At 39.2% G+C, this 24,650-nt stretch overlaps 1 protein-coding gene across 1 annotated transcript; it reads left to right on the top strand.

Moving 5' to 3' along the window:
• The first annotated feature begins 9,070 nt into the window (after positions 1-9,070).
• On the top strand, positions 9,071-9,847 carry LOC113331362 (zinc finger protein ZAT5-like). The gene has a single exon (XM_026578074.1). It carries the CDS (start codon positions 9,071-9,073, stop codon positions 9,845-9,847), a length of 777 nt encoding a protein of 258 aa, XP_026433859.1.
• Positions 9,848-24,650: the final 14,803 nt, after the last annotated feature.

Here is a 24,650-nt window from a genome sequence, read left to right as displayed (position 1 = left end):
TTTGATGGTTGTCAGGATGGACTGCAATGAGCAGTCCCCAGTCGCACTTTTCTTTAGTTTCTGAAGTTGTTTTCTCGGATAAAGCTTGGGATCCGCTGTGTTGCAGGCGCCTTTTAGACAGAGGGGTGATGATATTCTTACGCTACACCCTTGAAGAGTAGATGACCTTGTCGTGGTTATGTCCTTTTGGTTGACCGTGTCTTTTGATCTTTGACAGTGAAGGGATCCCGTGTAGAGCCTCAGTGCCCAAGTGTGGTTTATATGTTTCTATCTTGTATGGTCGGTGGGTTGACCATGATAAAGATATCGCCATCTTGCATCCGTACTGGTGACTTTGTTATTTCTTTCATGTGAAACTAAGAATGGAAGAGTAAGTATTACCTTTGTAGTGGTTGTTGTTATGGTAAACCTCTGGCTGGTATCAACAAACGAGCAATAATAGTTCTTGGCGGTAGATGTAATCCGAAGAGAGTACATTGTTTTGGAAATAAAATAGGTTGGAAGGAATTGCATGGGCGTCCATGGAATAAAAAGGATTGGCTGGATGCGTAAGCGAGTAAACTGTCCATGACCAAGAGCTTTAGAGAGATGGATCAAAAAGTGGCCACAACTACGAACCTTGGTTGGTTGTGATCACGATCCTTAACAGGGAGGGGTGGCGACTTTTGGGGATAACGTTAAAGCGGCTTCTGGAGCGAAACACTGAAGCGGAGAGGCTTCTGGAGAGAATGTCGAAGCGCCTACTTATGAGTTGTGGCCATGTCCGTCTGAGTCTTGGCAAGAACTCCTTGTCTCTCCATCAAATCGATAATGATAATGGGAAAGATTGGTTTCCTCTGGATCCTCCAATGCCGATCCGCCAAAAGATGAGGGATCTTCAGTCCCCAGGCGCAATACCCCTGAATCCATGTTTTCTTGGACGATGCGTTTCAGAGTATTGCATTCACCGGTAGGATGATTGACGAACTTGTGGTAGTGGCAATACTTGGGATTTTCCATTTGTTCTTCAGTTGGTAGGCGCCTAATAGGCAGTAGTTTGATGACATCGACTTGAATCCATACTTTCAGGAGTTCTATTATCTTCTCGATCGGGAACGGGAAGTTTGGAGCAGCATATCCGGTTTCTTGTTGTCGCATAGGAACCTAAGCCGCGACCTTCTGGGGTGAAGCCATCTGATGCGCTAGTGCCGCACGTTTGGGTTGTTGTTCCGCTGCTGGAGTTTTTATATTTCTTCCTTCATTAGCGATTGACTATAGGCAGAATATTTTATTAGGAAGACGCCTGCTTTCCTGAACGTCTTTACTAGCTTCTTCATTCCGGAGCGGTTCGTATCGACTGAGTAAAGCAGCAGTGAATCTCTTGACAGCTTCTGATGCAATATGGAATTAATATCTTCCAGGAAGGATGCACATAATTAAATACCTTTTCATTGCGAGGACTCTGATGAGAACGTGACAAATCCCACGAGTCTTTTTTCTGATCTTGAGGAAACATCTTTTGATCTTCATGAGCAGACAAGTTAGCTTGGTGGATACCTTTACATTAAGCGTGACCATAGGCTTCATCCTCCTCACTAGGAGTATGAATATGAATCTCGGAAAAGAGACTACCACCGTCAGCATTGATCCAAAATAAATGGTTGATAGCGTTTCCTACCGAATGAATACGCATTGGATCCTTTGACAGTTGATCGGTGAGCGCTTTCATAAGCGTAAATACTCTGTTCAGCGTCTTGACAAAATTAGCTCGATTCCCGACAGTATCATTCAGAATTTTCGTCAAATCATGAATAATTGTTAAATATCGAGACTCCATAGCCTCTACAATGGTTTCAAATGAAAGAACGGATTCAGGGATAACATGTGGAGTATTTTTGGTGCTAGGAGAAGTAAAATTGGGATTGATGGTTTCTGAAGAATTCCTAAGATCAACCATCTTGAGAAATTTAGGAAATTGAAAATGGGTTTGAATTTGGCCTAAGACTAATTGGAATGGAAATGGAATTGGGAATTGAAAATTGATATTGTAACCGAGAGATTAATCTCCCACTGTGGTACCCAATTGTTTGTAGATGAAAACCGTTTCTACTGATTTTGGTAATTTTGGGTGTGTGGATGAGAAACGAATCTAAACCCTAAACAATGTACTGCACGGGAGTATTTTTTATTCGAGAGATCAATTTGTACAATCCTGGCATAAACCTAGAAATGGCCGTTCCAGGGTTGCTTCGATCACAAAGTGAAGGAGAAGGGTTGGTCTTAGGGAGGGAAGCGAAGAGAGTGTTGAGACCAGAATAGTTGATTCTGAAGGTGTGGTTGTTTATGACTTGTATCTGAAAGTAGAATTGGCGAGCAGAATAGAAAGCTACCAGGTGATTTCCAGACACTGTGTTGTTGCCGACCAAAAACTTGTTCTTTGGTGAAAATAGGTGAAGCCTATTTATACAAGTCATATTGAAACGTACCCTGGTTTCGTAGGAAGTGGAAACGATTGAGTGGTGGAAGAATGGAGTAACGTGTAACCGTCAGACGTTATGCTTCCATGATGAAGGAAATGAATTGTTTACACCGTTACTTTACCACCACTAACCGTCCTACTTCATGACACTCTCTTGTAACGGACGCATTGCACGCCGCGCGCTGTAAACCGCCAGACCAATACCCTGATGAGTATTCCCCAGTTTGTGACATGTTTGATGTCTCGAGTGTTTTCGTGGAAAACGTGTAGCAGGTTGCTATGTGTGGCAAGTAAAAGTCAAGAGACTTTGCCACAGGAAAATAGCATATGATGCTATTAGGCTTACCTTGGTCGGCCGCCTAAAACTTGCCACAAGTCCGTCAGTTTGGTGGCGAACTTGAACGGCTGAGATTACATCTTATGAGGAAGGGTAGCCGTTGATTATGGCCGCATCTTGTTTTATGCGAAGTGGCGCCATTGGCATAGTAGCGCCTGGTGGAGCCATGGCATAACGGCATGCTAGTGGCACTCCAATGGGTAGCCGTGGCATAGCGGCATGCTAGTAGCTGTGTCATGGTGGCATTCCAGTGGCCGTGGCATAGCGACATGCTAGTAGCTGTGGCATGATGGAATGAAAGTGGCCGTGGCATATCAGCATGCTAGTGGCCCTGGCATGGTGGCATGCCAGTGGCCGGGGCATAGCGACATGCTAGTAGCCGTGGCATGGTGGCATGCTAGTGGTCGTAGCATAGCGACATGCTAGTAGATGTGGCATGGTGGCTTTCCAGTGGTCGTGGCATAGCGACATGCTAGTAGATGTGACATGGTGGCATGCCAGTGGTCGTGGCACAACAGCATGTCAGTGGCATGGCCACGCCTGTAGTGTTGTAGCATGGACAAAGTTAAGATTTGGCTCCGTGACAAAAGTTAAGGCTTGGCGGCATGACCAAGGCTAGGGCTTGGCGCTGTGGTCAAGGTTAGGGTTTGGCACTGTGGCCGAAATTAGGCGTCGTGGCCAAACTGGGATTTGATGTCGTGGCCAAAGTTTAGGGTTTGGCAGCATGGTCGCTCAAAATTTGCCACAAGCCTGTTAGTTTGGTGGCGAACTTGGATGGCTAAGATTGCATCTCAGGAGGAAAGGTAGCGATTGATTATGGCTACCTACTATTTTGTATTAACTCATGAAATTTCTTAATCAGAAAATTCAGATGTGCGACCCTCACTAAAACCGTTGTAGAATTCTCGTACGAACTCGGATTTTAAAGGTCCGCCCCTCCATTATGATCGGAAAAGAATTTCCTATCTCTTAAGAAGTAATATCTAGGTTTTGAACTCGTTTAGGAGGTGAAAACAGCCCGACAGTAAAACTCTGGAAGAATTCAGGAGGGATTCTGTCAGTTTTCAGCCATGACCTAGCTCGCCTTTTATGCTGTATCTTTTAGCTCGTTACTCTGATTGATTTGAGTTTTTAGTATGTTATGCAAGACATCTATATGAAACGTTTGGCATGTAACTCATACTAAAATTGTTTACCAAACGTTCCCAGTTGTTTGCACAATCTTTGGGAAGCCGATTTGGCATGGTGACCACTTGACGCAATTTCCAGACTTTTAAGGCGGTGGCAGGTTTAGAGCAACCTGATTGGTCAATGAAAGTAGGGGGCGTCCAAGAATGGGAGTGGCTCCCCTTTTTGGTGCGCATGACCGGTTTAGTGCGACTTGATTAGTCGATGAGAAATAGGGTCGACAAATATGGGCCAAGCCACAACTCATTGGGAGTGTGGCAAGTTTAAAGAGACCTGGTTTGTTGACAAAAAAACAAGGGCAGGTTGGGTAGCATGAGGCGTGGCCAAGTGGCGCCGGCTAGCATATGGCATGGCCACGCTTCCCTCGTTGTTGCTCCTACTCCGCGGCTCTGTTTATTCTTTGCTTTCTGGCTAAGTATTTTGTGCAAGGGACTTAACCTTGGTACTTGGAGGTGTGTGCTACTCTGCTGCGAGTGAACACAAATTCGTCATGCCATACCAATATCATGGTACTTGGAGGTCCGTGCTACTCTGCTGCGAGTGAACACAAATCCGTCATGCCATGCCAATATCATGGTACTTGGAGGTTCATGTTACTCTGTTGCGAGTGAACACAGATCCGTCATGACATATCAATATCAAGGGTTCTGCCGGGGAAAATAAGCACAAGAAAAGTACTCAGCAAGCTCCGGCATTTTGTGAGAAATGTAGTTAGGAGCTTATACACTCATTAGGCTCTATACTAGTTAACAATTCATCTAGGAGCTTGAGTTTCAGTATAATATGAAGAGAGACATAGGCATATATTCTCCAAATTCCCCGCGGAATGTAGACAGCTCAATGTCTATTACATCTGATGCCGGGTCAGGTAGATATACTTTTACAAACTTAGCCCTAAACTAAAAACCACCATCAACATTAAGCCCCCTGCTTAGCTCGTAACAGTGGCATTGTTGCGGGGTAAGCATAAGATGGTGACAGACAAGGATAAAAATCAAAAGGGGCAAGTCATGAAGAGATTTCCAGGAAGAATTTGGCCAACCTTTGGCAGGAGGTATGAGAAATCCGTGATCCTTGCATTGGCTGTTTTGCGTAATCGGCGACGGCCGACCATAACCACCTACAATGGTGTTCCGTGATTGCTAAAAAGAAGTTGTGTTTTTATCTCTCACTTTAGATTAGGTCATTATTGTGTTTTTACACTGTGGGTGGTACTTAGTGAAAGTGTGGGTGGTGTATTTAGGTAAAACCTAAAACGATGTTAAATGCTTGTACAAACGATAGTTGTGAGATGCATGTTATTTCTGAAGTGTCTCACTAGAGTGTAGAACTGAGGCCAGCCATGAGCTGATTTTGGTGGTATAGGAATAGGATCCTGGATAACAATTTTAAGTACGCATAATTACTTGGATCAATGCAAGTTATTTCATAGTATTACTTGTGTATATTTAAAGTCTAGCACTTCCCTTCACATTGTTACTTGTGTATATTTAAAGGAAAAGGTCTGTGCTAAGTATTCAAAATTCAACAGTTTGACCTTCACTAGGAGGTGGAGGATTAGGAGGAGTATCACTAATTCTTACTTCTTACATTTATGGTTGTGAATTCATCTCATGTCTCCATGTCTCCATCCATAACACGTAGAAAAGTAGATTTAAAGGATGGTGATAGTGAAGTGGGAATTCGATGACAATTCTTGTGTCTGATATCCTTGATTGCCGGGTTACGCTATATGAAATGGGAATTCGGTGACAATTCTTTTGGAATCCTGATTTTAGGCATACCTAAATATTTCTAGGCATACAAAACAATAGTTCCATCTTGGGTGACCTTATAAGGGGTACCTTATGGGTAGTTCAATTACCTATATACCCTTAATACAAAAATTTAAAATCAATTTTCTAAAAAATCAAAATCAGTTTCCCTTACCATCTCTTTTTCTTCCTCCTCCTCTAGCCGAACTCTTCCCCCTCCTACGAAAACAAATTCATCATCGTGATTAATTGTCGATTCGTAAAAATTTGATCGTCGATTAAATTCAACCACATAATGACTCGTACAAAGAAAAGCAGGGACTAGGCAAACCAAATCGTCTTCTAATCCATCAATTGAAGAAGAAGAACCAATTGAAGATGAAGGTGTGGAAACTGAAAATCAACCACCAATTGGACCAGAAATTGAACCAACTGCATCTCCAACTCCGGAAATGAGGATAAGAAAGCAAGTTTTACAAACCCAATCTCCTATTTGTTGTTTTTCATCGATTAAATGATGGTTACAGTGTTGGGTTCGGCTCAAAATTGAGTTGCGTTTTTAGCCGAACTATTCTTCACAAAAGCTTCTTGTAAGTGTATATGAACAGTTCGGCATGAAATTTCAAGCCGAACCTAGTCACAGATAGAGATGCATAGGGGTTCGGTGTATTCCATAATCATAATATGTGCCGAACCTAGCACATTTACGAGGTTCGGATATTACGATATTCTCAATATGTGTCGAACCAATAACAATATTTTAACCCAAAAAATAATAAATTGATGCTCGGCTCATACGATTTTCGAAATATAAGCCGAACCAGTAATTATTTTTTTCCGAGCTATTCAAGATGTTGTTCGGCTTACTATGAAACTTTCATATATGCCGAACTACTGTCTAGCAAAAGGGTTGGAATTGAAAATTATAGGTTCGGCGCATGCAGTAAACAGATTCAGTGAGCCAAACCGTTCATCAATTGGTAGATTCGACTCATAGATGTGAGCCGAACCTCAACCTGTTTCGTCGAACCATGATCTAAAAAATCATCTAAACAACCTTTATAATTCTGAAAATTATCTTAATCACTAAACAAAATATTTAATCACTAATCAATATTACTAACACTAATACGTAAAGGGTAGATTTGCCATTAAAAAAATTGGGTTAAGGGGTAATCTGATTTTGCTATTTCACAATCTTTTTTGTCTTTATGCAGTATGCCTAGTAAGATTTCAGTATGCCCAAAATCAGGGTTCTTTTTTTGTGCCATTTCCCCATGGTATGGGCCTTATCCTAGATGTTCTATTTGAGAGGTGAGTCCATAATCTATTCAGGGAAACTAGAATGCAGGCCCATGAACTGTATATTTATGAACGGTTTTTTAGGGACCATGGTTTTTTTGAGGGTACCATGGTTTTATTAGGCCACCTTCCCTATAGTTATAAGGGGTGTCCTAAAGCATTGAAATGATTAACCTAACCTTAACCTAATTTAATTTAAAACCAACCCAATAACCGCCTATATATATAACCACCACCTCCTCCCACCACCACCTCCCACCATCGCCGATTACCACTACCACCTCCGCCGATTATCACCACCACCAACCACCGATTACCACCACCACCTCCGATTACCACCACCACCAACCACCACCACCACTATATATATAGCTTAATTTAAAACATTAACAAAGATATTCTCACAAACCCATTACTTGTCATTTGTTTTTGGTTGAATAAATGAGAAGTAACCATTAAAATGAATTGAAAATGGAAGTTGCATAGAGGTTTAATGGAGGGGTTCTTTTTTCAGAGAAAAGTTCGGTTATCAAGAATTAATTTTTTCTTAACCGAATTCAGAGTTCGGTTGATTCGCAAAAAAATACTTTTAACCGAACTCCTTGTATTAGAACAACACAAGTCCATAAGTTCGGTTCCTTCGCAAAATAAGGATATCACCGAAATTTAGTTTACGAAAATAATGAGAAGTCCACAAGTTCGGTTCGTTCGCAAAAATGTTAAGTTTTCTTTGTAACCGAACTCTACCTTTGAAACTTCGTAACCGAACTCTACCTAATTCGCCAAGAAATAAATTTCATAGTAACCGAACGTTTGCCTAATTGCATATATGCATATATAAGCCCAGTTTGGTTGATTCGCAAAATATGTTGAAGTTTGCGAACCAACCGAACTTCTAACACTAGGTTACTTTTAACCTGCAGTTCGGTTGGGAACTTGGTTGCGTTGAAGTTTGCGAACTAACCAAACACACAAGATGTACCCAAATAAATTGTTAAGTTCAAAGTTCGGTTACCTACCATTTTATCCTAGGTAACCGAACATTACACTGTACGACCAAAACCTCCATTAACGAGCGAGTTCGGTAACCTGCGTGTTTGGAAAAAGTAACCGAACTACACTTTCAGGTGTGTTCGGTTACATGTTCTTGACATATGGTAACCGAACTAGCCCAAATCTACATAAAAAATCATTTTTTTTTGAAAGTTTAGAACAATTCAACCAACATTATCTAAGTTTGAAGCATACCTTGATACCCAAATACCCTTCCTCCGGTTGTGGTTGGTAAAATCCATCGTTTTTCATGTTTTCCTTCTTCATCTTCTCTAACTTTACTCTCTCAATAATTCTACTTCTTTAAAAAAAAAACCATCTGACTTTTTAATCTCACTAATTATCTTTAACTTAATCATCTCACTAATCATTACACTAACTATTATTAACACTAACTAATCATCACCCAAAATTAATCAGGAGTAATTTAGATATTAATATAAATATCTAGATAAGGGGTGACCTAGATTTACTTCTAATGTTTTTACCCAAAATAAAACCATGATCCAAAAAAAAACCATGGTCCCCAAAAAATTGTTCATATTTATGAACCAAGGCTTGCTAACTCCCAATAGAATTTTCCTCGGTAAAAAGTCCAGGGGCTAAGAAGAATTTCGATATATATGGAACTTTCCCTTTTCACTATGGAAGGTTACCTAACTAAAAAGTAAGCAGTGACCGTCACATTCGTTTAACATGGAAAGCAAGATAAAATCTGATCTTATTCAGTGAATCAGTGGTAAACTAGAACTGTGTATATATGGAAGTAGTACAAACAGTACAAAACACCGTATATTTTTGCTAGTACTCAACACCGTACAAGAAACAAAGTGTGAGATTTCCTTTTTATGGTATATATCTAGAATCTTACTCTTCACACTTCCAGAAACCGACCTAAATAACCCAATCTTCTATATATATAAGTTTTCTCTTTTTCTTAGTAAACCCTAGCTAGTACTACTAGATAAGAGACTTAAGATGGTGTCTATTCGGAACCAGAAAAGATTCACTACCACTGGAGCAGCAGCAGCAAGAGAGTCTGCGAGTATGAATAACGATAGCAGTATGAAGATGAATAGCACTGAGCATCCGTCTACGGCGAGTATGAAGATGAATAGCACTGAGCAGCCGTCTACGGAGAGTAGGGTTTATGACGATAGCACTGAGAAGCAGTCTATGGCGAGTAGGGTTTTTGAGTGTAAAACCTGCGGAAAAGGATTTTCATCGTTTCAAGCACTTGGTGGGCATAGAGCGAGTCACAAGAAACTTCGACTGGTTAAAGGAGATGGTTCAAAGATGGATGGAAGATTATCATCATCATCAAAGTCATCATCAGCTTTACATGAGTGCTCAATATGTGGAAAAGGGTATGCGATTGGTCAAGCTTTAGGAGGCCATATGAGAAGGCATAGAAACAACCCTAGTAAGGAATCACCATCACGCTCACTTTCAGTTTCACCACCTTCATCTCCGCCACCGGAAGAACAACAACTGTTTTCGCTGCCTCTTCTTCCACACAGTAGTAGTCCTCTTGCCGAGGAACCCAGATTATCGCTGCCTCTCCTACCGCAAACGCCGGAACCAAAAACGTTGAAAAGAAAGTATCATGCTGTGCACAATGATAAACGTCTGTGTTTGGATCTGAACTTAGGTCCGCCTTGTTCTTATTACGAAGAAGAAATAGACTCCGACGATCGTCATCATCATCAGAGTATGCCTACGAAGCCGTATTTAGGTTTAACTCTGTTTACATAGGTCAAAATTCCATTAGTTTTTCTTCGTTTTTTTTTTCTTTTTCAAAGTATTTTGTCAATGTTTATAGGTTAGGTTAGAGATATTTGTTTTCTTGATACATAGTTTTTTTAACTTGTTGAGATTCTTTGGCTTATGGATTTGTATATTTCTACTGCTATTACCACTCAGTACACAACAACTCGCCATGACCCAACTACTAGTTTGCCAAAATTGATTGTTTCTTGTCAACCAAGTAACAGTTGTGTATTAGATAACTATTGAAAAATGGAGTAAATAAGAGATATGGTATTATTTCCAAAAGATATCTCTAAAAGATTTTATCTTACTTATTCTCACCTATGGTTTAAAGTCAAATTTTCTACGAAAAAAATAAAGACTGATCACATAGAGAAGTTAACCCAGGAAATAAATGGTGTGCTTAAAAGTTGATCACGAGAAGTTAAACCGTAATTTCTTTCATGTTATCAAAAATGAACATCAAAGTTCGTCATACTTTACATGATTTATATGGACTGATGGCATTATTAAGGACTGATACCATTTAGTCGATCCAACGGTCAGGATCGTTTAAATAATTTTTGTCCTATATGAAATCATATCAGCCTTGTCGATACTTTACAATATGAAATTTGAAAAATTACGAGTTTAAAAATAAATAAAAAAAACGATTTGAAAAATTACGAGTTTAAAAATAAATAAAAATAACGTGTGGTGTGGCAAGAACGTAGAAGAGCCAATAACATTACATGACTGACTCTTCAGTATAAAAATAAATACATTCACTAGACACAATCTAAAACAAGAAATTTCAAAAGCTTTAATAGGGATTGGGTGATTACTTGCAACACTTACTGTTTTGATTGAGCAGGTCTTCATAGAGTGTTAATACAGATATGACTTAATATGCAAAGAAAAAGACTTCAGTACTAGTGAACATCATTAATTTTCTTTGAGAAGACTTTATTTCTTGAGCATTTAATCTCAAGTGAGACTTCTTGAGTATTTAAGATGATCACTACTCGTTGAAAATGTAACTGTGTTTAGATTAAACAATTTTTTGTGCAGATTTGATGTTTTAGTCACATGGAAGAATAACATTTTCTCTTGTTTTTCTTTTCGGCGAAGCACTTTGATTCGCACTTGGGCCCTGGTTTTTTTTAACTAGGCCTGGTTTTAATAAGACTGATACAGCAGCTCAAAGTGTGTCGTTGATCAAGAACGACTTTTTGGGGACCATGATTTTTTTTTGGGACCATGGTTTTATTTTGGGTAAAGACATTAGAAGTAAATCTAGGTCACCCCTTATCTAGATATTTATATTAATACCTAAATTACTCTCCTGATTAATTTTGGGTGATGATTAGCTAGTGTTAATAATAGTTAGTATAATGATTAGTGAGATGATTAAGTTAAAGATAATTAGTGAGATTAAAAAATCAGATGAGTTTTTTTTTTAAAGAAGTAGAATTATTGAGAGAGTAAAGTTAGAGAAGATGAAGAAGGAAAACATGAAAAACGATGGATTTTACCAACCACAACCGGAGGAAGGATATTTGGGTACCCAGGTATGCTTCAAACTTAGATAATGTTGGTTGAATTGCTCCAAACTTTCAAAAAATGAAATTTTTTATGTAAACTTGGGCCAGTTCGGTTAACCATATGTCAACAACATGTAACCGAACACATCTGAAAGTGTAGTTTGGTCACCATATGTCAAGAACATGTAACCGAACACACCTGAAAGTGTAGTTCGGTTATGTTTTCCAAACACGCAGGTTACCGAACTCGCTCGTTAATGGAGGTTTTGGTCGTACAGTGCAATGTTCAGTTACCTAGGATAAAATGGTAGGTAACCGAACTTTAAACTTGACAATTTATTGGAGTACATCTTGTGTGTTCGGTTAGTTCGCAAACTTCAACGCAACCAAGTTCCCAACTGAACTTCAGGTTAAAAGTAACCTAGTGTTAGAAGTTCGGTTGGTTCGCAAACTTCAACATATTTTGCGAATCAAACGAACTGGGCTTATAGGTAGAGTTCGGTTACAAAGAAAACTTAATAATTTTGCGAACGAACCGAACTTATGGACTTGTATTGTTCTAATACAAGGAGTTCGGTTAAAAGTATTTTTTTGCGAATCAACCGAACTTTGAGTTCGGTTAAGAAAAAATTAATTTGTGATAACCGAACTTTTTACTGAAAAAAACTCCATTAAACCTCTCTGCAACTTCCATTTTCAACTCATTTTGATGATTAGTTCTCATTTATTCAACCAAAAACGAATGACAAGTAATGGGTTTGTGAGAATATCTTTGTTAATGTTCTAAATTAAGCTATATATATAGTGGTGGTGGTGGTGGTAATCGGAGGTGGTGGTAGTAATCGGTGGTTGTTAGTGGTGATAATTGGAGGTGGTGGTGGTGGTAATCGGTGGTTGGTGGTGGTGGTGGTGGTGGTAATCGGCGGTGGTGGGTGGTGGTGGTGGTGGTAATCGGCGGTGGTGGGAGGAGGAGGTGGTTATATATATATAGAGAGAGAGGTGGTTATTGTGTTGGTTTTAAACTAAATTAGGTTAAGGGTAGTTTGGTCATTTCAATGTTCTAGGACACCCCTTATAACTATAGGGAAGGTGGCCTAATAAGACCATGGTCCCCCAAAAAAAACCATGGTCCCTAAAAAATCATGGGCTTTTCACAAAAATAGGCCCGTTTTTTGGTGCTTTTCATTTCTAGGCCATTTTTTTTATTTATTGCTAGACTAGGCAAGTTTTGACCAAAAATGATGAATGGAAAGTTAGCACCGTTAGGTGCACTTAAAAATACCTAAACGTCCTTTGAATCGGTTATTTCGACCCAACCAGCTAGTATGAACCAAATCAGATTGGCAATCGCAGCTGGCAGAAACAACCTGGAGGCCAGGATTCTGTGCTCCCACAAGCACATGAAAATAATGGATGTATACACGTGTTTTGTTGCTAGCCGTACAGATTAATCACAACAGTAGATAAAGCCTAGATTGTGCTGTGCATCAAAAAAAAACTGCTGCACTCTCTCAAAAATTCTTTTCCGCCTATAAAAGTCCCTCCCTCGTCTGGCAGTGGCAAGCCATCACTAACATTTCCTTTCAACAAACTCTCTCTCTCTTTCTCTTCTTACCTGAGAAATGGAGTCTCTGTTGTTGAAGAGCAGTATTATTCCTTCTGTTAGTGTTATCAGAAACCCTAACTTCAAATCTAAGAATCAGTCAAATCTAAGTTTCCCTTTAATCAATACCACCTTCATATGTCTGACAGCTTATTATGTACTCCCACCGTCATCACCCAGTGCGTAAATTTCAACATAACGCCAACTCCAGTAGCAGACCGGACTTTGCCAAAGAGATGTGTCTTTCCTGATCTACAGAACTTGCATTCCTTGCATTCTGCTTGGTAACAAGGGATAACATGGTCCCCAGGTTGAACTTCAGTAACTCCTTCACCAACACTCTTACCAACCCTGTCCATGTAAATTTTAACACACACAAGTTCCAGTAAGTAATTTTAGTCACATTATAGGATTGTATATATCATGTATAAGACACGTACCCAGCGGCCTCATGACCAAGAATGCAAGAGAAGAGTCCCTCAGGATCCTACGTGCAAACTGATAAGAAAGAAAAAATAAAACTCAAACTGTATAACCACACGCCACCAAGACATAAGTCGTAACTCGTAAATGCGGCAAGAACATAATCATGAGAGCAAATGAATTATCTTGCCTGAACCCATTACTCCATTGTTATATCTTTTGCATACTACCACCAGTTCCCCCACCATCAAATCCATGTCCAAACAACTGATTCAACTTCATTTATCCTCCATACTGCTGCTCACCATCTCCACAGCATATCATTAAATATCGAACCAACAACATACACACAACTTTAAAACATGGTTCACAACAATAACAACAATAACACATCCCAAGCTTCACAACAATAACAGCTTCAGCTAGCACTCAAGCATTTCCTCAAACATGGTTCACGGCCATTGAGCCCATGTTGATAAAAACAGCCACCATCTTCTGGATTTTGATTCATTCATCACTCTAACAATGCACATTAATCTCATCATTTACTTCTCAAGACTCCCTGCAGCGTCACTACCACCAACCAACATAGTAAATTCATCAACACCTGAATATCGATCACCAATTCCATTTCTGCACATAGAACACCAACAAATCATTCATGCCCTTTACCTGCAACTTGAATTTGATCAACACCCATTCTCTGAATTCCTTTGTTCTTCCACAATTTCAGAACTCCATTGAAATCCCCAATTTTAATTTGTCTTCTGCAATAGTCTAAATTAGCAACGCCAAATCAGTATACAACCCTAGGTTTAACAACCTCAAGTCTTCCTCGAATCACCACTGATTAATTCATTTCCTTCATCTAAGATTCCACATCAACAACTCAATCTTATAAACCCTAATTTCTAATTCAGTTAACTGAAAAACTAAAATTAAACTTTATGCAATCATCTCCAGCACAATTAAGATCAAAAACCACCTATAATCTATCAAAACATAACACATTCACAGAACAATTTCAATAAATTCGAAACCCTAAAGTAAATCTCCGATTTACCTTTTCCGTGAACTCTGAATACGATAGTCGTATCATCACCACCTTTATCAGATAACCCTTGACCATTCCCTACCTCGTTCAATCTCAAAAGTCTCGATTTCAATTTCTAAAATCACCAACATCTGAAGAACATGGAAGAAAGAAAGAGAAGAAAGAAGAAGAAAAGAAAAGAGAAATGATTTTCCTCGATTCCGGTTTTAGAAGAACCAGAGAGAAGAGAAGGTTAATTTTGTAATCTCCGCACACCCACGATATATCGCTAAGTGATATTTTGACGAGAATTTGTCCAGTCAACGCGATAAATTGACCGAGATGGTTAAAGTGGATGGAATCCGTTTAACTTGCCTAGTTTTGCAAGAAATAAAAAAAGTGGCCTAGAAATGAAAGTGAGGGTCCAGACGAGGCCTACTTCTGCATATAATCCAAAAATCATTCTTGATCAACCCCATGTTGATCAGACATTCTAGCAACCTTAATGTTTTCCATAAGATAAGGCCGAGTCTTATGGAGACTCAAGATGTACCCTCAAGTCCCATGTAAGAGTTAAGATGAGATTCATTCATTTCATCTAGGGACATTCATTTTTGGAAGATTCTAATGTTTATATACTATCTTTGGGTTACTGGAAAAATGCCATCGGGGTAAAAATTAATACAGAATCAATGATAGAAAATCTACTAAAAATTTCAGATCCGTATAGGTACAGTGTGTTGCCATCTTCCTTTCTACTAGGAGGATACATCAAGTACAGAATTCAACTCCAGAGGCATCAAAACTCCCTGTGCAATCTCTTGAACTGCTGTGCTCCAGCGGCAAACATCAGAAATCTCCTCAACAGGAACTGTTACATGTGAAATATCAACCCCAGATGCTGCTTCTGATAAAGCTTGAAGAAATCTTGAATGCTCCACTTCTGTTATGGCTGCTGATGGAATCAACGAAATGGTTTCCTTGGCCCGCTCAAGTGCGGTGTATGTAACCTGAAATATAGTTGGAATGTGATTTCTATATTAACGTATTACCACTGAACCAACAGGGATTTATAGTTTGCTTTTTGCTAAATTTCAAAAATCCTCTTAGACTCTTAGTAAGCAACTAAATTAGCAAAGAAACGCATTAACTTCTCTATCAACGTCTCAAAAATAACAAAGAAATGTACGATCCACATTGTCCAAACTAACATATAGCTGCAGTGTCCCAGTTTTCAGCTGTCTGGTCTGTAAAGCCCTGCAATATAGATTTACAACACAGTCGCGGTCAGAGAATATAAGACCAACGGTAAAAGCTGCTGTAAATTACCAGTCAGTCAACAAGATAAACTGATTTACGCATCTTTGGCATATCATACAACTGCAAACACAGAACAGCTCTAGATGATCCTAGCTCAAGTACAAAATAATTGATGCTGAACGGAGTAAAGTTAAAACACTTCGGGAAACCAATGAACACAGACAATGTTGAAGTAAGAGCATTGGATATATTTGTCGTCTTTCTACTTCCTGGTTTTCTTATTCTCTGCCAGGAGGAGCGTTATAGGACACACACACCAACCAGACCGCTGAATAGCCGAAATCTCCAAGAGTATGTGCTTACAAACAACTAGATTTGAAAAAGAGAAGAACATTTACCATCACAAATGTGCCTAAAGGCCAAAGCTGCAGCTGCTGCAGAATCTTCAGAGGCACTCATGCCACTCATGAGAATCTCTATCACTGAAGGCAAAACCGGCAGTCCATTTGGTGAAGCATCAAGCCATTTTGGATATGCTCCGATTGTCAAGCACACTGATAAGGGTGCCACATGGAAAACAAGTCAAATAAAAGACGACAGGTGACAGAATAGATAGTAATCTTTTTCCTTTTAAACTTGCATAGCATTATCAAATACCTGTCTGAAGTAATTGAGGTTGAAGAGGGAGTTTTGGAAGCAGCACCATTACCTGTTTGAAAATATTTTCACCAGATAACAGTATATTGTAAGCATGTTCGTCTTTCAATTATGAAATTGAACAAAGAGTCAAAGATCATGGAAATATAGATGATACGGAGAAAGTTGAAGAGCATAAATTCCATAATACATGGCTCAATGGTGGTGTTCACCATATGTTCTATCCACTAAAAGATTTTGCTAACTTTTATTTTTCATTCTCTTTATCTTTATAGTCAGGTTTCGCCCCTCTCCGTTACTGTTTTTATTAAGGAAAGTGGTAATACTTTCCAAGACCGTAATGGTTAGTCTATGGAAAGTATTGCCCATATCAGTCACGGACTTGAGACTGATAAGGTAAGTGGTATATATAGAAAGTATTGTCCATATCAATCACAAACTTGAGACTGATAAGGTAAGTGGTATATATTAGGAAACGATTGGTTATGTAAGTCATGATTGTGAGACTTATAAGGAAAGTCTCAAATCAGTGTCTTAGGTAAGTTTGGAGAACCTAATGTATAAATATCTATGAAAGTATTATGAATAAGAGGAAGAGAAAAGATTTACCAAAATTTGTCATGGTATCAGAGCCAGTTGATTGAAAAAAAAAAAATGGGTGGTGATGAAGAATCAAGCAAGGACAAGAATATAGAATATGATACGCAAAAGAAGAATCCAGTATATCATCTAGGATCAAGTGATGGTCCAGGTATAATTATCACACCGGTTGTTCTAAAAGGACATAACTATGATGAATGGGCTAGAGCCATAAGAAGATCATTAATAGCTAAGAGGAAGTTTGGTTTCATTGATGGAACAATCAAAGAACCTAAAGAAAGTGAACAGTTGGAAGAATGGGTGGCAATTCAGTCGATGCTTGTTTCTTGGATCAGTAACACATTGGAGCCGTCACTTAGATCCAGTTTGGGAGACTTTGATGATGCAAACTTATTATGGAACCACTTGAAGAGACGGTTTTGTGTTGTAAGTGGAACACGGACATGCCAGCTGAAGACATCTTTAAGTGAATGTAAACAAAAGCAAACAGAAAATGTGGTTGCTTATTTTGGAAGATTGAATAAGATATGGGATGAGATGATCACATATATGAAGGTACCAACGTGCAAGTGTGGCAAGTGCGAATGTGATATTGCAACACAGGTTAGTACTTTGAGAGAAGAAGATTTATTACATCATTTCTTAATTGGACTGGATGCTGTCTATGGTCCCTTGCGTGAACAGTTGTTGGCAAGAGATCCACTGCCTTCCATAGATGTAGCATATCAAACAATGATAAACTCGGAACGTCTTAGGAAAGGAGATGTAGCCGCCACACCGGAAGTTCATGACAATGTGATGGCGTTCAAGGTACAATCTGATCAACGTCCTCTCAACAACACGTATGATCCAAATAAATATTGCAAGCACTGTAGCAGACAAGGACACTCGGATGAAGGTTGTTTTCAGCTTATTGGATACCCTGAATGGTGGGGAGATAAACCGAGAAGTGGAAGAGGATATGGTAGAGGTGGAAGAACTGGTGGTAGAGGACGTGGTGGTTTTGCGAATGGAAGAGGAGGCAGAGGACAAGGAACGGGAAATCAGGTTCGAGCACATAATCTAAATATAGCAGAGACAAAGCAGTCAAATAACACATATTCCTCAGACGGCTCAGATTTGATGGGAGTAACCGCAACACAGCTCAGACAGGTGCTTGAGTTTTTGAATGCAAAGAAAAATACGTCCCAACTACAAGGTAAGCAAACTAAACCGAATTGGATTATTGACACGGGAGCTACAAATCATGTCACGTGTAGAAGAGATGACATGATTGATGTGAAAGATATTGTGAAGTGTACTGTTGGACTCCCAGATGGGAAATATGCACAATCTGAGAAAATAGGGACTGTTATTCTACAGGGCGGTTTGAGACTTGATAATGTGCTTTATGTGCCTCAAATAACCTGTAACCTAATTTCTGTCACACAACTTATTGATGAATTAGTTGTACGGTACAATGTACTAACAGTTTATGTCTTATACAGGACCGGTTGACGAGGAAGGTGATTGGAATGGGTGAACGACAAGGTGGACTATACATTTTCTGTGGTGTGCCTCAAGTTGAAGTTATGGCAGTCAGTGGAGCATCATACGAGCTGTGGCATCGACGAATGGGACATCCATCAGAAAAAGTATTGCAAAGGTTGCCGGGTATAGTAGATTGAAGAAGCATAATGAAGTTTGTGATATTTGCCCAAGAGCGAAACAACATAGAAGTAGTTTTGCTAGTAGTCTAAGTAAAGCCAGTTGTATTTTTGAATTGATTCATATAGATCTATGGGGTCCTTATAGGGCTACATCGTCTTGTGGAGCACAGTATTTTTTAACAATAGTAGATGATTTTTCAAGAGGTGTGTGGATTCATTTGCTTCAAAATAAAACTGCAGTTGAACGAACGTTTCTTGATTTCATAGCTCTTGTGAAACGACAATTTGATAAAGATATCAAAATTGTTAGAAGTGATAATGGTACTGAGTTTAATTCATTGCGTGGATATTTTAAGACTAATGGGATAGTGTTTGAAACATCGTGTGTAGGCACTCCGCAACAAAATGGAAGAGTGGAGAGAAAGCATCAACATATATTGAATGTGGCAAGGGCTTTGAGATTTCAAGCCAACTTGCCAATACGGTTTTGGGGAGAATGCGCATTGACAGCTGCGTATTTGATTAATCGTACTCCTACACCTATTCTGGAAAATAAAACGCCGTATGAAATATTGTTTGGAAAGCAACCTCCGTATAATCAATTGAAAGTGTTTGGATGCCTGTGTTATGTGCATGATCAAAATAACAAAGGGGATAAATTTGCAAGTAGAGGAAGGCGGTGTGTTTTTCTTGGATATCCATTTGGTAAAAAGGCATGGCAAGTATATGACTTGGATGAAAGAAAATTCTTAGTGTCAAGAGATGTCCAGTTTTATGAGAATAGTTTCCCATATAAGAATGCAGCGTCTGTGGTGCAGCAGTCGACAGTTACAACTCGCACTGCGAGTGATCAGCCTGGTCATTATATTGAGACCGAGGAGATGTATCAGCTGAGACTGCTCAGTTGAATCCAGCGTGACTGGAGCGATGATGAAGAGGTACGCAACAGCAACAGGAAGTGAGAGCGTGGCAGTACCGAGTGTCACAGCAACAGCAGGAGACGCTGTAGGCATAACAGCAACAGCAGGAGACGCTGTGGGTATGCCTGATGAAACTGCGACAAACGGAGATGGTGAAAGAGTTCAAGATATGATGCGACGGAAGAGGAACGTACAGCAGTCCAAGAGAGACTGCTGAAGCAGTCAGTCCGGGTAATAGTGTTGCTGTAGAAGGTGATATGGGAAAGGAAAGCGTATGAAAATTCCATCGAGTAGACTTAAGGGTTTTGTGACGCACACCACTAGAGAAAATGGTCCATCTCATCTTCATACATCACAATCATCCTCCTCAGGTACGCCGTATCCTTTGACATATTATGTTAGTTGTGAAAAATTTTCTACACCATATAAGAAATTTCTTGCAGCTATAACTGCGAGTTCAGCACCTCGCAATTTTAAAGAAGCAATGAGACATCCAGGATGGCGGAAAGCAATGGAAGAAGAAATACGAGCACTAGAAGAACAAGATACCTGGGTTTTGCAAGAATGCCGGAGGGGAAGAGAGCACTAGGAAGTAAATGGATATATACAGAGAAGTATGATGAAAATGGGAATTTGGTTCGCTTAAAAGCAAGATTGGTGATCTTTGGAAATCATCAAGTGGAAGGCTTAGACTACAAAGAGACCTTCGCACCGGTAGCAAAAATGACAACAGTGCGCACTTTTCTAGCTGTTGCAGCTGTTAAAAATTGGGAAGTACATCAGATGGATGTACACAATGCGTTTCTACATGGAGATTTGGAGGAAGAGGTGTATATGAAAATACCACCTGGATTTGCGAAAGGCAATCCTAATATGGTATGTAGAATGAAGAAATCATTGTATGGTTTGAAACAAGCTCCACGTTGTTGGTTTGCGAAGCTATCAACAGCTTTGAAGAATTATGGTTTTCGGCAATCTTATTCAGACTATTCTCTCTTCACTATGATAAACGGAAAGATGCAACTTAATGTCTTGGTATATGTGGATGATTTGATTGTTGCAGGAGATAATATAGTGGAGTTAAATAAATTTAAAACATACTTGGGACAGTGTTTCAAGATGAAAGATTTGGGAAAATTAAAATATTTTCTGGGCTTGGAGATTGCTCGCAGTAAACAAGGCATTTATGTTTGTCAGCGGAAATATGCATTAGACATTATTATGGAGACGGGGTTGTTAGGAGCAAAACCGGCAGAGTTTCCAATGGAAACTAATCATCGTTTGGCTTTAGCAACAGGGGAGTTGTTGAGTGATGCAGAAAGGTATCGACGATTGATCGGAAGATTGATTTATCTGGCTGTGACTAGACCGGATCTAGCTTACTCTGTGCATATTTTGTCACAGTTTATGCAGCATCCAAGACAAGAACATTGGGAAGCTGCACTTCGGGTAGTAAGATATTTGAAAAAGAATCCTGGGCAAGGAATTTTGTTGCGCTCTGATAGTAGTTTAAGTTTGAAAGGATGGTGTGATTCAGATTGGGCAAGCTGTCCTTTGACTAGACGATCGTTGACAGGATGGTTTGTGCTTCTTGGAGATTCACCAGTGTCTTGGAAGACTAAAAAGCAGTGCACAGTTTCTCGGAGTTCAGCTGAAGCAGAATATAGATCTATGGCTGCAGCTACTTGTGAATTGAAGTGGTTGAAGCAATTACTAGGTGATTTGGGAATTCGTCATACACAGGGAATGAGTCTTCTTTGTGATAGTCAGTCGGCATTGTATATTGCTCAGAATCCCGTATTTCACGAAAGAACTAAACATATCGAAGTGGATTGTCATATCATCAGGGATGCGATAGTACAGAAAATTATTTCTCCCTCGTATACGCCCACAGGAATACAGTTGGCGGATATCTTCACCAAAGCATTAGGCCGAGTTCAGTTTCAAGGTCTTTTGTCCAAGATGGGCATTTGTGACCTGCATGCTCCGTCTTGAGGGGGGGTATTAAGGAAAGTGGTAATACTTTCCAAGACCGTAATGGTTAGTCTATGGAAAGTATTGCCCATATCAGTCACGGATTTGAGACTGATAAGGTAAGTGGTATATATAGAAAGTATTGTCCATATCAGTCACAAACTTGAGACTGATAAGGTAAGTGGTATATATTAGGAAACGATTGGTTATGTAAGTCATGATTGTGAGACTTATAAGGAAAGTCTCAAATCAGTGTCTTAGGTAAGTTTGGAGAACCTAATGTATAAATATCTATGAAAGTATTATGAATAAGAGGAAGAGAAAAGATTTACCAAAATTTGTCAGTTTTGCTTTTCTTTGATCAATAAATTGCCTCTCTGTAGTTTTTCTTAAAGAACATGATTCCATACAGCATGGCATGCTTTATATTCATGATAATGTGGTGTATGAATATGACAACATAACAGTCACATAAACCCATCCTAAATGACATAAAGCTCTGTGAATTTTATTAAATCTAAGATAGGAGAGTGTAAAGCCCAAACTTTGAGCACTTCAAAGGTCAAGACTTGCACCATTACACGGCACAAGGATTTTAGGGTTATTAAAAAGCATCAGGAAGATAGTAGTTTAGGTTTCATTAGAGAAAAGTGCTTTGTTTTTAAAGTACAAAAGAGACTGCTTCATGCTGGGCATATCTCTAGTACGAAAGATTATGTTTGTTTGACATTTCAACCAAGTAGGAAAATAGTTACTAAAGCAGGCAGAAATTACAGGAGATTTCTGAAGTTCGTAAGCACACCTGAGGCATTACTTGATATAGCTCAACAACTGAAACATAACTTGATATAGCTCGGATACAATGTAGAGAAGCTTCTGGAGGGGGCCAGTCCCAAGTTTCATCACTTCTACATCCGTGAACGGCCTGATAAAATCAAAAGTGAAAGGGTAATTAAACAGTAGGAAATTGAAAGTTTTTATAGAACCTTTTTAAGGGCAGCATTACTTATGAATGCATATATCTACTTCGTTAAAAAAATAGACTCCTCACCTCAACAAGCTTCATGTAAAGAATTTTTGGTGTCACTTCACCACCTAGAACTGATGCTGCATCTACCAAGATGTCTGCGACAGCTGGCAATATCAGAGATTCTATTAGCTTCTCAAAGGTGGATGCTAAGTTTTATCAAAATAATTAATATGAATGCCGTGGGTGTTGTGTGCTCAGAATATACAATGCTGTACAGTCACAGGGAACTGTAGCAGAAATACAGCAAAAACAATTTTAATCATTGGAGTGAGGAATCATATACTGAACCTCTTTAGCCTAGGGGTGTAAATTCGGACAGGCTGGGCTGCCGGCCTGTTTTCTATGTCAGGCCAGGCCGTACGGGATTGTAATTAAGCTACCCAGAAGGCCTGTCGGGCCGAGCAGGCCAGGCACCTACACTAATTTTGAAGCCCAAACCTGCCCAAAGCCTGAATATAAAACAGGCCAGGCCGGACAGGCCACCTTTTTCTAGTCTGACATTTGACATGTTTGAAAAACAATATAATTAAATAAGCTCACTTCAGAACGTCAACAATCTAATGAAACAAATACAGAAACATTAATAGTCTTAGAAGATGCAGAAAAAGGAAAATTAAAACAAACATAAAATTCTTATCAAAATAATAACTAAAACTCTATGTCGAAATTGTTTGTTCTTAATTAGAAAAGACTATCCATGAGCTCCTTGGCTTCTCTACATCGAAGAACTTCTTTATTCATGTACTCCAACAACTTGGTACTCTATGCTGCTTCACCTACATAGAGTAAAAAAAAAGCAAGATTAGGGAGATATACAGAGAAATCATATTACAAGAAAATAAAAATATGCTTTGTTTGCATATCCACTGGTTATCTTGAACTAATGTCATATATGCTTTGTTGCCTATCCACTGGTTATCTTGAACTAATTTCATACATTATGAGGCAATTACTGTATCTAACGGACTGATATATCATAATTATATTGGACATGCACAGTGCCTGACCCAGGCTTCTTAAATCTCCTTATTAAATAAATGAGAGGTGAACCAGAAAACTAAGGACTCTAAAATAGAAAAAAGAAAACTAAGGCTTCTTAAATCTCCTTATTAAATCCGATATCCATTTCCGAAATCCGACATCCTATAGGATTTAATCCGACATATCGGATATCGGATATCGGAATCGGATATTCTATCGGATATTTCCTCTTAACGATATCGGTATCGGAATAGGCTGCTTCCGTTAGGTTAATATCCGATATCCGATAAGAAAGTTAATATTCATATTCATAAAACTGATAAGCTAGCCTTGGATTGTAAATTCCACTTGGATTATAAACTCCACTTAGTATTACGCTCAAGAGAGTTGTCAAAATATTCTTCTTCATCATCGTCGAAATATTCTAACTGGACGGAATGCCAACTAGGTGTCTGATTTCCTCTGGAGAATGCTTGACTGCGAAGAGGGATTGTGTTTCTCTGAGGAGTACGGGATGGTGTTTTGACTTTACGAATTGGAGTCGCTGTGACTTGATCAGGTTCCATTCCTTCACTTTGGTAGAAAATGAGAGGATCTAGCCCAATTGTGGATTCATCATACTCTTTGAACACATCCAGGAGATACTCCATACTGTTCTCACTGTCAGGAACTGGCCTGCCGATTCCAGAGAGGTAGTTGGGCTTCCCATATACACCAGCCTACCCCTGCAAGTACATATAAATGCAAAATCATGTTCTTATAGCTGTAGTTCAAGAAAACCCAGTATTGGTTGCAACTTTAAATTGCTGAGCATTTATGATTACCTTGCGAGAACAGTAATCCGGTCTAGGAGCATCTGAATTCTGAAAGAGGGTTGATGGATAGTCATAAGCACAATACTTCTACCTCGAGCAATGTCTTTCACCTTTTCGACTACACTGTAAGCACTGGTAAAGTCAAGACCTGATGTGGGTTCATCAAGGAATAACAATGAGGGTTTGTGAATTATGTCAACTCCGATAGAAACCCTCCTTAGTTATCGGATTTTATCGGATAAATGTCATATATCCGATAGCTTATCCTTAACCTTATCGATATGGAATTTTTGATATCCGCCGGATATTATCGGATACCG

This window comes from Papaver somniferum, unplaced genomic scaffold, assembly GCF_003573695.1.
Source record: "Papaver somniferum cultivar HN1 unplaced genomic scaffold, ASM357369v1 unplaced-scaffold_125, whole genome shotgun sequence".
NCBI lineage: Eukaryota > Viridiplantae > Streptophyta > Magnoliopsida > Ranunculales > Papaveraceae > Papaver > Papaver somniferum.
This window is presented reverse-complemented; position numbering and strand designations above follow the sequence as displayed.